At 38.5% G+C, this 17,151-nt stretch overlaps 1 protein-coding gene across 1 annotated transcript in view; it reads right to left on the bottom strand.

Annotated features, from left to right (window-relative positions):
* The window catches only part of LOC124258603, a 45,080-nt gene that overhangs the window by 14,932 nt on the left and 12,997 nt on the right, over positions 1 to 17,151 (bottom strand). The window contains exon 2 of the mRNA XM_046692669.1: positions 12,573 to 12,753. Coding sequence (XP_046548625.1) covers positions 12,573 to 12,753 — 181 coding nt within the window. The remainder of the gene's footprint in view (positions 1 to 12,572; positions 12,754 to 17,151) is intronic.

Here is a 17,151-nt window from a genome sequence, read left to right as displayed (position 1 = left end):
CGACACTTTAACCATCAGGCTACCCCACAGAACATGTGTGAGTGAGTGAGTGAGTGAACATGGTTTAATGCTCTCGTGCAATATCACTGCCATAGTCCGGTCAAATATTCAAAATCAACCCCTAATGAATAATTTGTTTATTTGTTGACTAATGCTGTACTCAGCAATATTCAAGCTATATTGTGAAGATCCAGACAATCCAGTGATCAACAGTATGAGCATCAATCTACACAACAATACAATGACATGTGTCAACCAAGTCAGTGACACGAATGCATTGCTAAAGACTAAAAATGGGACAGGAAAAGAGTTCAACAAAATATTCAGCTCTACCACAGACAAAACTGAGGTCAATATTGCATTGTGAAGAATCGAACCAATGTGTTTGGTGAGAGCAGAGAAGAATTGGTTTTCAAGAACTGCTGTTTGTTTCTGAGAGGCGACACACATTACCGGTACAAGGTGGTCAAATTCACTGACTTGGTTGAATCCAGCCATAACATCCTAAAGATCCTAAATGCATTGTTGCTCATGATGTCAATCACTAGTTCGTCTGGTCCAGACTTAGTTGACCCGTGAAGGTCCGGGTTAGAATGAGCCTTCAGTAACCCATGCTTGTCGTAAGAGGCGTCGCGAACCGAATCGGGTGGTCAGGCTCGATAGCTTGGTTGACACATCGGTTCCCAGTTGTGCAGATCGATGCTCATGCTGTTGATCACTGGATTGTCTGGTCCAGACTTGATTATTTACAGACTGCCGCCATATAGCTGGAATATAGCTGAGTGCGGCGTAAAACTACACTCACTCACCCAGACTTAGTTACTAACAGACTGTGATCATATACCTAGAATACTGCCAAGTCCAATGTTAAATAACACACATTATATGTATCAATGTTCCTCTACAAAATTAGGGTACCTTGACTTCATGATATATTTGACTTCTCACAATCAAAGCTTGAATGACTTGCTCAGGTGCCAGTAGGCTTGTGTCTGACCTTAAGACAAGCACGAGGCACAGGGCTTATCCTTTGGAAATATAATCCAGGTTAGCATAAGCAACAACATCAGGTGACACCTACTAATGACTCACAGTCATCAATAACTGATGACATGCTTCCTTTAAATGCTAATTAACAGAATTAACAGGTGCATGCACCAAGAAGCATGGGCCACCTGCACCAGCAGCAGCAACCACAGCAACAGCAGCAGCAACCACAGCAACACACCCATCTGATAACTGCACACAAGATACCTTCACACAACTTTTTCCAGCTGTCATGAAGTTCGTGTAATACAATTCAAATTGTTTCTAAGTATGTTTGTAAATAATTGCCCCAATGGAAGCTGTTGAGCTGCAGCGACTGGCTGGGTCATGCCAACCTCTGCCACACTCGCTGTTGATGATAATTACGGCAGCGTTGTCTGCTCAGCGCTCTCTGATAACTATGCCTATCAGACTGACTGGTATTTCAAGAAACTTGCTGAAGATCAAAAAGTTGGTGTGTGGCTTGCAAGAGAGGATGAGTCACTGAGCACTCAGTAAGCTGCTATTACCAGTGTATACAACAGCCTGCGTCATCAGAATACATCTATCACTTCTTGTTGCTATCATCCCTGGTACCCATGTACCTTGTCTCACAGTGAACATTACATTAATACATGGAATATGTTCCCTGGATCTAAGCTTGTCACAAGAAGTCATGCTTTTTGCCCCATAAGGATTTACTGTAGATTATATCCCCGAAACAATGCTATTCTCCCCATGATAATACCACATGGAATATACTCTCAGAGTCAATGCTTGTCTCCCTATCTGTAGAATATATTCTCTGAAACAATGCTATTCTCCCCATGATAATACCACATGGAATATACTCTCAGAGACAATGCTTGTCTCCCTATTGGGATTATCTGTAGAATATATTCTCTGAAACAATGCTATTCTCCCCATGATAATTATACATAGAATATAGATCTCTCAGAGTCAATGCTTGTCTCCCTATTAGGATTATCTGTAGAATATATTCTCTGAAACAATGCTATTCTCCCCATGATAATACCACATGGAATATACTCTCAGAGTCAATGCTTGTCTCCCTATCTGTAGAATATATTCTCTGAAACAATGCTATTCTCCCCATGATAATACCACATGGAATATACTCTCAGAGTCAATGCTTGTCTCCCTATTAGGATTATCTGTAGAATATATTCTCTGAAACAATGCTATTCTCCCCATGATAATTATACATGGAATATACTCTCAGAGTCAATGCTTGTCTCCCTATTAGGATTATCTGTAGAATATATTCTCTGAAACAATGCTATTCTCCCCATGATAATTATACATGGAATATACTCTCAGAGTCAATGCTTGTCTCCCTATTAGGATTATCTGTAGAATATATTCTCTGAAACAATGCTATTCCCCCCATGAGGATTATCTGTAGGATATGTCCCCTGAGTGAATCCATGAGGAACCAAGATGTAACAATTGTTACAGACTGTTAAGGTAGATTGAGTGAGTTTAGTTTTACGCCGCCGCTTTTAGCAATATTTCAGCAATATCACAGTGGGGGACACCAGAAATGGGCTTCATACATTGTACCCATGTTGGGAATCGAACCCGGATGAGCGAACACTTTAACCACTGGGCTATCCCACTGCCCCATTAAGGTAGAGTAAAACACTACTCACTACTCAGGTACCAGTGTCAACACAATGTAAGTATGTCCTCCTTCCAGAAGCAATGTAGCTTGCTACCATGGTTATTGCCTAAAAATGACCCATGAAGGTCTGGGTTAGAATACTGATTTTCAGTAACCCATGCTTGTCATAAGAGGCGACTAACGGAATCAGGTGGTCAGGCTGCCTGACTTGGTTGCCACATGTCATCGGTTCCCAGTTGTGCAGATCAATGCTCATGCTGTTGAGGGGCGGTGGGGTAGCCTGGTGGTTAAAGCGTTGGCTCGTCAAGCCGAAGACCCGGGTTCGATTCCCCACATGGGCACAATGTGTTACGCCCATTTCTGGTGTCCCCCGCCGTGATATTGCTGGAATATTGCTAAAAGCGGCGTAAAACTAAACTCAGTCAGTCAGTCAGTCATGCTGTTGATCACTGGATTGTCAGGTCCAGACTCGGTTATGTACAGACCGCCGCCATATAGCTGGAATATTGCTGGGTGTGGCGTAAAACTAAACTCACTCACTCACTATTGCCTAAAATGGACTGATGTCACAAGTGACATTTTCAGTTATGCTAATGCATCACAATTTCATTTTATAGTTTATTCACTGACTGACCAACTTTCACATAATCCAGAAGACTAGATATGATTGATACACCATGATTTTCAATAAGTATATAAATCTTTTAACACACTACTCATGTCAGAATCATGAATCCCAGCTAATTACCTCCCCTTGCAAGTTCAAAATTTCAAACTGCCAGCCTCTGTCAATAAATATCTCAACCTTTTATCAACAATCTACACTCATTGTCACCTAAAACTATTGCTGAAATATTGCTGAAAGAATAGTTAAACTCAGTCACTCACATCAATACAGCATTTACTCTATCACAGACTAAGCTGAGATATCACAGTAAAATGCTTACATCAGCAAAACTAAGCCTCAGTAGTCCCTGGCTGACGCTGTACATATGTCAGAGAGATATACCTCCATTCTTTTTACACTGCATGTAAAGTGAAACATGCTATGTCTGAAGCCGCTTCCTTCCACAGGTGACTCATCCCCGTCCTGAGTCTTGGAACGTCACCAAACTTCTACCTGTGTGGGCCCTGGTTTTGTTAAGCCTCACAGAGGCCTGGTTGTTGTGGTTTTGCATTACAGTCACAATACACTATAACACTTCTGTCATCGTTACAGTCACAATACACTGTAACACGGTGGGGAGGACCTTAATATACAGGGCTACAGTCACAATACACTGTAACACCCATTGGTGGGAGGATCTTAATATACAGGTGTCACATGTAACAGTCAGGGGGCCAGAGATCAGGGATTTGTCTTTCATGAACACTGTGACCTGCTCAGATCAGGTGCTAATGTCACCTGCTCACAAATGTCATGGTAAAGGCAGTAACTCTATCAACCAATGGTTTGTCAGGACTCTGTAACCAACCAATCCTCAGTTGGTCCTCTCATCCCACTGACTATCCTGTCCAGGGTTCTAAGAGCATGGGGTACTGATGACCTATTCTTGGAACCTCTATGGGAGTGAAGCATGTGGTTCCTGAGTCTTATCTCACCTGTATCGGCACAAATAGATCACCACATGGTTCTGTCCCAGAATACACAGAGTCCAGTTACTGATCTGGAAACTACTGATCTGGAGTCAACCACCCATATGCAGACGTTGACCGACCAAATCCCCTTTTATCCAGCTGAAACTGACAGGGACAAAGAGGTGTGTCGTCTCCTTGGTCACTTAACAAGCTACATCTGACTACATGCCTTTTGAAAGAGTGAGTGAGTGAGTGAGTGAGTGAGTGAGTGAGTGAGTGAGTGAGTGAGTGAGTGAGTGAGTGAGTGAGTGAGTGAGTTTTACGCTGCTTTTAAGCAATATTCCAGCAATATCACAGCGGGGGACACCAGAAATGGGCTTCACACATTGTACCCATGTTGGGAATTGAACCCGGGTCTTCAGCGTGATGAGCGAACGCTTTAACCACTAGGCTACCCCACCAGCCCCCCTTTTGAAATAGAATGTGTCCTAATCGGGAAACCTTTAACATCTGTTCCTGCATGGAAATGGATGATTGGGACTATATAAATATATAACATATATAACATTAGTCATGATATGGCTGAAACACTGCCGATGTGACTTAAATCTCAACTCACTCACTCACTACAAAAACATGGTGATGGTGTGTTTGGTAGTGGGAGGGTGGGGAAGAAAATCCAAAAATTCATCTACCATGGCTTTACGCCTCAAAAAACCTCACTGCCCTATTCCCAAGAAACTTTCTTGCATTATATTTTTCTATCAGTATGTCAACAACGATATAACCGGATCATATTCAGTCACGAGGACAATCAAGTTCACATTATGTCTATATTTGTCTTATCAGAAAATGATACTGTAAATATTTCTCAGACAGCAAATTGCCTTTGCCTGTGGGAACTGACTTGTTGAACTGTTAAAGACAGAATGTGTGTGTGCTTGGCTTGCATAATGACTCACCATCTCACATCAGTGTACCACTAACTCAAAGCAGTATTTCGTGACTAACCAATTTACATTATCCATAAATATAAATAAATGACACTTTGTCCACATTGCAGACACGCAGTTCCCGGACAGGCTTCAGAACAAAGTCAGTCTGCCACAAAAACTCTCCTTAACATAAGTGTTATGTTCAATATCTATAAATTAGTCTGAGCAGGGGTAAACTTTTAAAAATAACCAACATAAACAGCTTCCTACTTACTGTGCTCTTGTATTAAGCTGTTCTGCCCCCCCCCCCAGTGTAACATGTTAGTCATGCAGCTAAACAAGCACAACTCTTTCAACATTTTCAGCTTTATTCTACTCAATATTGGAGAGGAACACATGTTAGTGTCATACTGGTGCATACCTCGAGGACAGAATGTGGTGGATCTGAATTGTGAATATATTATTATTAATAGTGAGTGAGTTTAGTTTTACTCCGCACTCAGCAATATTCCAGCTATATGGCAGTGGTCTGTCAATAATCAAGTCTGTACCAGACACTCCAGTGATCAACAGCATGAGCATCAATCTACGCAATTGGGAAACGATGACATGTGTCAACCAAGTCAGCGAGCCTGACCACCCGATCCTGTTAGTCGCCTCTTACGACAAGTATGGGTTACTGAAGATCAAATCTAACCTAGATCTTCATGAGTAAAACTATCGAATATAACTGTTATCAAAAAATAAAACTGATCATGCTGAAGTTGCATGGCAACATGAGATACTATTTGCCTGACGCCATCTTCAAGCAACCAATCAAACACATTCAGGTCCCAAACAAAATACCCCTCACAAAATGCAGGAAGTATATTCATGGTATATATACAACTCTTCATTTGACATATATACTGGCATGTCAGCCTTGAAAAGCGAGTCAACACAAATTGCAAAACACTTTGGAAAGTGACACCACACAGCGAGGATTTGGTGCTGTCTAACAAAGATAAGAAAGACAACCTGCACATCCTCACACGGATAAGGGAGGCAATCACATTTCCTGCTTCTCAAGTTCAAAGTACAACATTCATCAATGAAAAGCATGATTAGAAATGATACAAATATTCAGTCTATCCAAAATGGTAGAGCACCAAAGGATCAAACTTAATTGATAAGGGCATATTCTAAGAATAAACAGTTTAGACATCATGTAGATTCCCTTCAAATGTTTGGCCAATTGTTTCTCTAAGCAACACAGTTTGTTTCAAAGTGTTTTGAGTCTTGCAGCCCAAACTTGCCTTTGCTTACAAACTCTTTGTTTGAAATAGCAGCAATGATGCCATGGTTTCTTCAATAAATTTGTGTGTTTCATATGTATCACTGGTTGAACTTACTAGACTGAACTGGACATTACTCAAAATTAGCTTCGGACTAATGGTTGAAGTTACTGTTGCCATTACTGTACAGCATACATGTACAATTGTGGCCATATTTTAATGGCCTTTAATCATTTTCATTTATCATTGCTTATTGACAAAAACTTCAGTAACATCATACTTCACTGGATTGTCTGGTCCAGATGTGATTATTTACAGACTGCCGCCATAGAGCTGAAATATTGCTGAGTGCGTCAAACACACATCATACTTCACAATGATGGCAATCCTAAAAAGTGATTTCACCTCTGAACTGCTGACATGTTTCCAGTAATAGATAATCGTCAAGTAACTTTAAATATGAGAATAATTTTGAAACAATAGTGTTTTCATCAAACATTAAAATTCAACAACAAAATCCTGCAATTTGATCCGTCTAAAAGATCCATACCACACAATGAAACAGTTCCAGGGAAACTAAATGTCTTCAAAAGAGGTTCCATTTCACATATCAATGATTATGTTTTCAGTTTTTATGTATCTGAAATTATAAATAATTAATGTGCCTGCATCCGATATACTCTGGGATGTGCACATTTTGTGTATTACCATGGCAACCAACAATTAAAATGAATTTTTTATCAGGTTTTGATTCTGTTTGCATTATCTTTCATGGCAAACTGGGCAGCAGAGTGTGGACTTGTTTCTGCTAAATATGGCAGCCTCCAAGCCTGACAGGCTTCTCACATTTCACCAAGGACCAGAAATTAGGGACATTAACTGCAGATGCTGCCAAAATGGTTAACAAGACAATAATATAGTTTTGCATTGTACTGCCTTGTGTACATAATATGCCATTCATCAGTAATATTATTATTGTTTATATTCATAAAGAGCATAACATACACCTTGAAGCATACTCAAAGCATGCATTTTTATATCGGTCAAGGGATTTGAATAAGCACTGAATTTCCATTCTCAGCTCCCTGAGGAGTATTCAACCCATGCAACCCTAAATGTCATATTACAAAAACAACCTTAGTGCTAAGACAGTCGTAAGTCCATGTTAAGCTAAGAGGGTTACGACCACCTTAGCGCTAACATTGCTTCCTAAAATTTCTTTGTACAATGAAACAGATATCTTAAATGATTTAGGAAAAAATGTTAGGTGCCATTGTACTAAACAACTTTAGTGCTACGACTGTCGTAAGTCCATGTTAAGCTAAGAGGGTTACGACCACCTTAGGGCTAACATCGCTTCCTAAAGTTTCTTTGTACAATGAAACAGATATCTTAAATGATTTAGGAAAAAATGTTAGGTGCCATTGTACTAAACAATTTTAGTGCTACGACTTAGTTAAGTAAGTCCATTGTAAGAGGGTTACTTAACACCTTTAGCTTAACATCGCTAAAGAGGTTCCTAAAGTTTCTTTGTGCAATGAAACAGATATCTTAAAATGATTTAGGAAAAATGTTAGGTGCCATTGTACTAAACAACTTTAGTGCTCTATGTTAAGCTAAGAGGGTTACGAGCTTAACATCGCGATCCTAAAGTTACTTAAATGATTTAGGAAAAAATTGTTAGGTGCCATTGTACACCTTAGTGCTAACTGTCGTATCTATGTTAAGCTAAGAGGGTTACGACCACCTTAAAGTTTCTTTGTGCAATGAAACAGATATCTTAAATGATTTAGGAAAAAATGTTAGGTGCCATTGTACTAAACAACTTTAGTGCTACGACTGTCGTAAGTCTATGTTAAGCTAAGAGGGTTACGACCACCTTAGCGCTAACATCGCTTCCTAAAGTTTCTTTGTACAATGAAACAGATATCTTAAATGATTTAGGAAAAAATGTTAGGTGCCATTGTACTAAACAACTTTAGTGCTACGACTGTCGTAAGTCTATGTTAAGCTAAGAGGGTTCACGACCACCTTACTGCGCTAATGACTAACATCGCTAACATTGCTTTCCTAAAGTTTCTTTGTGCAATGAAACAGATATCTTAAATGATTTAGGAAAAATGTTAGGTGCCATTGTACTAAACAACTTTTAGTGCTAAGTGACTGTCGTAAAGTCTATGTTAAGCTAAGAGGGTTACTTAATTCACCTTAGGGCTAACATTGCTTCCTAAAGTTTCTTTGTACAATGAAACAGATATCTTAAATGATTTAGGAAGAAATTACCGCCTTTTAAGTGCCATTGTACTGAAACAACTTTAGTGCTTGTACTAAACAACTTTAGTGCTACGACTGACGTAAGTCTATGTTAAGCTAAGAGGGTTACGACCACCTTAGCTCTAACATCGCTTCCTAAAGTTTCTTTGTACAATGAAACAGATATCTTAAATGATTTAGGAAAAAATGTTAGGTGCCATTGTACTAAACAACTTTAGTGCTATGACTGTCGTAAGTCTATGTTAAGCTAATAGGGTTACGACCGCCTTAAGCTAAAGATTGCTTCCTAAAATTTCTTTGTACAATGAAACAGGTATCTTAAATGATTTAGGAAAAAAAGTTAAGTGCCATTGTACTAAACAACTTTAGTGCTACGACTGTCGTAAGTCTATGTTAAGCTAAGAGGGTTACGACCACCTTAGCACAAAGATTGCTTTGTACAACAGAACACATGCTACATGAGCTTCAGTGTAAGGGCAAGACTCTAGAGTCCAGGTGCTTTGAATGTTGAAGATAACAATTAATGTTAATGTATGGCACTTACGACTATCTTAACTACTCTCTGCTGAATGTTGACAACAATCGAACTACTCTCTGCAATTATCATTGATAAAATTCATCAGATCAGTCACCTGTGCTCAAAAAACACGACCACCGTGCCATCTACCATTTCCAAAAGCTGTCCCAGTTTAAAATTACTTTTGATTCCCCCAAAGGTTATTTAGCGTTGATGACTGGTTCAAACTGATCTCATCCCTTATAATTTGGTATCAATGCTTTTTGTACTGTCACCAAACATCCTGTGGAAGTCATGAAATGTTACATTTCTCCAAATAAAAATTCAGATTACCCATACATTAATAACAAGTTTATTCTTAATTATGCATGAATTTCATTTATGGCAGAACATTGGAAATAATCATGATATTTACAATTTGGACTGAAGAAAAAAAAGCATGATAACCTAACAGTAAGAAATGCAATAAAACTAAAATATTCCACATTACAATATCATAATTAATTCAGGAGAGAATCGTGAGCGTGGCAACTTTCTAGTAGTGCTTGGTTTTGCTCTGAATATTCAGTGTGATTACAATGGACTGTGAATGATTTATTTGTCCTCTTGAAAAACAGAAATTTGATAATAACAATCACCAATCAGAATAACAAACTGCAAGTAACTAGTTTCAGTTGATCCTAACAATGTTCCTGTACCTACACAACTTATTATGATTACTTGACTGCAAAGAGGACTTCTGTTGTAATCAAACATTTTATTTCCAAAATACAGGTTCTTATGGCAACGATAAAATATTATAGATTTACAGGAAAAATGTGAATTTGAAAACAAGAATCACAGGGAAGAAACCTTCCTAATTTCCCACTTGACCTCAAGAGCAGTGAGTGGACAATAATTAGCCATCCTGTCTGTACTTCACTGATCCAAAATAACATTTGTAGATTTACTTAACTATGATAGTATCAATACAAAATTCACTGGCCACCAGGATCACTGCAAACTTTCATTTAGTGGTCCTGATGAATTTGCACTAGCCAGGGACCACAGGACCAGCATAAATTTCACACACTGGAATCCCCAATCAGAATGTGTGAGTGAACTGGGTATTTCAGTAATATGATGATGATCAACAGAGAGATAGAGATAGAGAGAGTTGGGTTTAACAACCATTTGAACAGTAAATAACAAAGAATCTAGGGCTGGGACGGGTCCAAATTTTCTATTTCTACCCCGGTACCCCACCCCCTATTACCCTACCCTACCCGGATACCCGTTATGTTAATTCCTGACATCAAATTTGTAAGAAATGGCAATATATTCTTCAGCTCAGAGGCTTAAATTTCGAGTTTTTCAATGTCTTAACCATGTATTATATTCAAAATAAGTGACTGTAATTATGTCTAAATCTTCAAAGACAATACAGCCTTTTAATCATGAAAGAATAACATATTACATTGTGTAATCTATTAGCCACATCATCTTAGCGGGTCCGGGTATTGAGACGGGTACCCGGGTCCAACTAATTAACCATATGTCCCGGGTATCTGGGTTATCGCCCCAGCCCTAAAAGAATCTTTGACGTTGTAACCAGTGTTTAATTGTTCACCAGTTCTAAAAGTCAGTTGGGGTAACCCACACACACGGGCGAGAGACCTAGAAATATAATCGAGTACAAGAAATATTTAGATCCATGATCACAAATTTCTGTCATTCCTTGGGGATGCAAACCAAATTGCACAATATTAAATTTGGGTCCTCACTACCTCACTCTTGATTTATTAATTGTTATTATATGGGTATTTATATAGTGCTATAGTCCATCCCATGTGCATGCTCAAAGCACTTTGTTTCCCTCGATCAATGGAAGTCAATCTCAACGGCATATCATATTTTTAATCTCAACTCCCTGGGGAGCATACAACTGGTGCAGCCACTAGGTGCACCAAGTTCATGTGGCTTTCCATCCTTACAAGGTACCCATTCACAGCTGGGTGGACTGGAATTTTGATTATATGAAACTGACAACAAAAATATTGTGAAAATTTGAATGAGTATTCTCCACTTTGAATTTTGGGACAATACATTAAATCTGAAGAAACCATGGCATCATTGCTACTATTTCAAACAAAAAGTTCTTAAGCAAAGCAAACTATTGATCATCAACATCACAAACAAGTAAAACTTAGTTGAAGAAAACAATCTTGAAATCTACTTTTTCAACATCATGGAGCCACATGTGGAACAACACTTAGCGGCCTCTTTACGTCATTACCAAGTAACTGAACAATTCAACAGCTTCAACGTCAAACTCATAACCAACAAATATAGAATTATGAATCATAGTTTAGTTGTGGAGCAGATACATGCACGCGTGTTGTGAAACGGAACCGGCAATCAACAAATCAACAAAAGTTGAATGGCGCTTGACTTGTTTACAGTGGACAAGCTACACCCACAAATGATTCATAACTCAAAAGTAGGTCTTGGGAAAACATCCTCACTTGACTCAGCTTCATGATTTCATGAACTTTTGAAGACAGTCTTAAAAATAATTATCTCATCAATAAAGAATTAATATCAAAAAGAATAGTTTCTCATACATCTTGAAACTCATTTCAGAATACATTTCACTACAAAAAGCCTTTATTTCTTGTTTACGGCCCAAACTAGAACGAGACACGCAACAGGGTAGTGAATCTTTGATCATTATGATGACTAAGTAGGTAGTTTTTTGCAGGTGGTAGGAAAGTAGTATACAACACAGTGGCGCCACCTACTGTGTATGTCTGTGCTGGGGTTGATGCATCTGTGACTGCTAGCTGGTAAAGCAATATTATGGCGTAAAAGATAGTAATATGATGTAAGAGGCAGAAAAGAAATTCACTGTCTGTGTAACCGCATCCTGGGTAAGACTGGGTTCTTGAAACACCTTGTTGAAGGTAAGGTGAAAATAGAATTTTATGTCATGTTCAAGATTATTGCACTAATGTAGCCGTGTGCATGTACGTATGTGTGTGGGGCTGCACTTGTCCAGATCTATCTGATTATACAGTATTAGACCACTGAGACAGTTTAACACTTATCCCCAACTTGAACACATATACAGAGTCAAACAGCATGAACATCGATCTACGCAATTGAGATACAACAGCATGACATGGGATGATGACATGTGTCAACCAAGTCAGCAAGCCTGACCGCCCGATCCTGTTAATCGCCTCTTACGACAAGCATGGGCTACTGAAGACCAATTGTAACCCGGATCTTCACAGGTGTCGAAGTCTTGGGATCAAACCATCAGACATTCAGAGAAAACTTACGTTTGTGTTCCTGCTGATTTTTTGGAGTTGAGACGTGCAGCATGATCTTTGTCAAAGTTGAGAGTGTGACAGAGATCCTGGCGTTCTTTCACTCGATCATGTTTGAGCAACTTTGACGGCAACTCTTTGCTTGGCGACTCTCGGTCGTCTAGTGGGGAGGTTCTCTTGTATAAAGATTCACCTGAAATAAAGTTAATAAAATTTAGCAACAAATATATCTTGATTCAGTTCCTTGGAGACACAGGAAAGAAATGAGGTTTTCAACTTTCTGCAGGAGCAGGAGGGATGGGGCACAAGATACTATTACTAGCACAACTTATTATGGATAGTTGACAGTGAAGAGGACTTCTGCTGAAACTGAAATGCCACACCAAAGATATTCAAATTTAAGGATTTAACTCATTGATATTTATTAATTGTTTTGATTCACTGTTTTAATATATTTTTCTTAAATTCAGAGGTAATTTAACACTGCATTCAAAACAATAATGTAGAAATGAACACAAGAGCCTCTTCAAGTTCACTGGTCTTGAGATCAGAAACATACAAGGCACCTCTACAGAGTTAACAATTGTTTCTAGTGACATTTACACTGACATTCACTGCAGACTTGTTTCTGAATATCTGGATAAATCAGGATTCTACTTTGAAACTAAAACTGAAAATGTTAAAAGGATGATAAAACACCCAGAGAAGTGTCTTGAACCTTCTTCAAGATATCAAGTTGATTCTCTTGAATTTAACTTACTTGTAAAATTCATGAAATTAACGCCTATGAAAGAACAACTGTATCTAGTCCAAGATTTATAGGACGTATTTACCAGAAGCACCTGACATGAGTTGTTTATTTCACTTCAGTTTTGCAGCAGTATCTGAACATGCAGCTGCGTGAACTTGGTTATCTTCCACCCCCTAAAGTACACAGACAGCTGTCTGTTTTAATCAGTTTGTTGCTCATAATGAAATATTCCCAGTGTACGGCCTTCCAGGTGGCCTGTAAATCCAGCCTGGACCAAACAAACCAGTGGTTAATACTATGAGCACCATCTCACCATCAGTACGAGGAAGCGTGATCAACCAATCACAGAGCTAGACCAGGACCCATTCAGTGTCATCTTATGACTAGCACAGACTGCAGGGTATCACCTAGTCTGTCTTTCAATCCCTGAACCACATTATTGTCCCTACAGCCTAGCCCTCCCTGCAATGTAGTCTTGTAGTCTGTCTCACAGTCCCTGAACCACATTATTGTCCCTACAGCCTAGCCCTCCCTGTAATGTAGTCTGTCTCACAGTCCCTGAACCACATTATTTCCCCATCCACCTAGCCCTCCCTGCAATGCTAAAGCCCTAAATGAAGCAAGTCTAGATTTCCCCAGGTTCAGGATCTCCAAACTCACTAGGGCTCCTTTTCAATTTAAATGGGTTTATTTGTTATTTGTTACTATCCAAATTATATATGTTTAGGGACTAAGAGTTACTCTAGGTATCACTTCAACCCCTAAAACTCACAGAGGTATCAACACTGCTGTTACTTCAACACAGATATCTTACACTCAAGATCTGACCACTCTTACAAATTCCATGGCAATCATGTAACAAATACAATCACCTCAACACCATTTACTTAAATCATAAAATTTTACTGATGACCAAAAGGTCGTTAAGAAATGAAATACAAAACCCTGTATTTCACACATCGTGAGGGCGAAAACATTTCAATACTCCCACAGTTTCAAATAAATCAAGTCAAAAATCTAAACCGTCGCCAAATAAACAGGTAAGAAGATATTATCATATTATCAACATTCACGATAGTTCTGCATCAACAATTTACCCATACCTGTTTTCCTAACCGAGTTTTTGAAAATAGAACTACCATTCACAACTTCTTTCATAACACATCAGAGATTATAGCTGTTTTAAATACTGAATTTCAATATAAACCTTCTCCAAGGTTGTTGCATGTACAAAGTTGTTTTATGTTAATTCAAGCCCTGGGAATGCTTTAACAGGATGGGGAATGAAAATAATAACGTCTATAGTCTACACGAATAATAACACGACTGTTATATAGGTCTGGGCATTCGGGCGTGACTTCACATAAATCTCCTCGCACAAGCCGCAACACATACTTTATGAATGACATTTTTGGCTGTAGCTACGTGATCGCCATTGATAAGTGTACCTGTAAGGCTATGGTCGGCCCATTCACACTGCTGTGAACGTAGGCTTCAAAGTCAATAGTAGGCCGTCAACTGCAGGGAAAGCGAAGCCATTGACCAGACTTTAACAGCAGCTGATTCAAGATATTGTAATGCAGAGTTCCCACATGCCAGTTTTAAAAACCTGCACCTGTGTTTAATCCAGTTGGTTAGAAGCAAGGTATATTAATAGCTCCTTGGTTGTTGAATAAATCTTAAAATGCCAACATCAAACAGTAACCTCTGACATAAAAAATAAACAAAAAGGATAAAGTACCAGAGAGTCTGTAAAATGTTTTTATGACGTGTTTAGCAATATTAAAGCAATATCACGAAGGGGATACCAACATTGGCTACACACATTGCACCCAAGTGAGAAGATAACCAAGAGCCTTCACATGACAATAAAAAACTTTAACCCACTTGACCAACTTAGCAGTGTTTGTCCTAGGCATAAAAATTTAGGAGTCATCGAGACTCCCTGGTGTCATGAGAGGAAGTCATTAAGACTCCCTGGTGTCATGAGAGGGAGTCATGGACATGTTTCGAAACTTTCATCAAGACATCAACTGTGATTGTTTCATAACTACAAAAGGCAGGTCAGGTATTTAAATCAGCACTGAGCAGTTAACTGGCAAACATTAAACTAAGTATTTTTAAACAACAGCAAATTACAATATGTAACAGCCCAGTAGCATTGCGTCAACAATGATGCAAGCTTCTAAATTCACTGCGCATTTAAGATAATTTGTGCATTAAAAACGCATGTTTTCTGCGTCATGGCAAGCACTGTGCAAGTACATTTAAAAGACCAAAGAATGAACGTTGTGATGACAAGAGACCATATCTCTGACTATGATGAGGGGCTGTGGGGTAGCCTAGTGATTAAAGCGTTCGCTCGTCACGCCGAAGACCCACATGGGTACAATGTTTGAAGCCAATTTCTTGTGTCCCCTGCCGTGATATTGCTGGAATATTGCTAAAAGCGTCATAAAACCATACTCACTCACCATGATGAACAAATCCTTAAACAGCTTCACAAATTTACCATTGTCATATTCAGGATTGATGAAATATTTAGAAGGAAATGTGGAGTTTGGAGCCATCTAGATTGTTTGCCATTTGACACCAGGTCTAAATCATTCACGAGACAAGATTCAGTTTCTGCTGGAACTTCCCTGGGGTTCTGAGGTTGCTGAAGTTCCTCCATTAGAGAAAGACGAGTCGGAGCCACTGATATCATAAAACTACACAATTTTCAAGACAGAATATTTGTTTTTACAATTTGAGGATAATGTAAAAAGCAATAACTCTTCGTAAGTTCAAAAAAAGTCTTAAAAATAGAAGAGTTTATTTTTATATATTTCTGTTAGTTTGGAAAGTGTACAGTGAATTGTGATTGTAAAACAACAACAAACATCTAGCCTCGTCCTACACGTCAAATGGAAGATTGATCATCGCTGCTGCACATCTTAAAACCTGGCCAACTTTTGATTGGTTAATAACGGTATGACAACATGCGAGATAAGCAGTCACAGCGAGCATAAGAACATTCGACAACCTGGCTTAGTTAAAATATTTTGAAGTACTTAGACTTACTAAGAAACATAGAAATGAAATTGGGAGAACACAAACATATGTAACAACATTAATGAATTCACCTGCTTTTTTACTCCAACTGAAAACTTTCTCTTAATTTTCCAGATTACAAAAAAGTCTTCTCCCCTATACCTATGATATATTAGTAAATAATTTTTAAAGATCTTACTAAAATTAACATTTTTAGTAAAATCAGTACGCTGCATATAAATGAATCTTCAATGCTCAGTCATTGTTCTTTGATGAAACAGATAGACATGCATTAGGGTATAAAAAGTTCAGGAGTAAAAATGCTACCAGAGGGACTAGAAATCATTTTTAACATCTTTAAGCAATAATACAAATATTTAACCAGACTCTGATGTTTCTTCTTCAACTTCAATGACTTAATATCAGAGAACTATGACTATACTAGTACTGGTCCTGCTTCAAGACCATTGGCATTTAAGTGGGCCATAATAGTTCTTAATCCTGTAAATTCCACATTTGAACATAAACAGATGTGCACAAGAAAAATCTGAATAGTACAGATATGAACAGGAAAATTCAAAAACTGAACATTTCCAAACATTTAACCAACATGAACACATACAAATCTGAACAGAACAGATATGAACACAGGCAGACCTGAACATGATCAGCCTTATGAATAAATTTGAAGATAAAACAATATGAACATCAACAAATATTAACAGATTAGCACACAAACATATCTGAACATGAACACATCTGAACAGGTCTGAATATGAACACATCTGAACCCAGAGAAATCTGAAC

This window comes from Haliotis rubra, unplaced genomic scaffold, assembly GCF_003918875.1.
Source record: "Haliotis rubra isolate DU_JTF1 unplaced genomic scaffold, ASM391887v1 Scf7, whole genome shotgun sequence".
Taxonomy (NCBI): domain Eukaryota; kingdom Metazoa; phylum Mollusca; class Gastropoda; order Lepetellida; family Haliotidae; genus Haliotis; species Haliotis rubra.
Note: the sequence above shows the minus strand (reverse complement) of the source record. Positions and strands in the feature narration are given on the sequence as shown.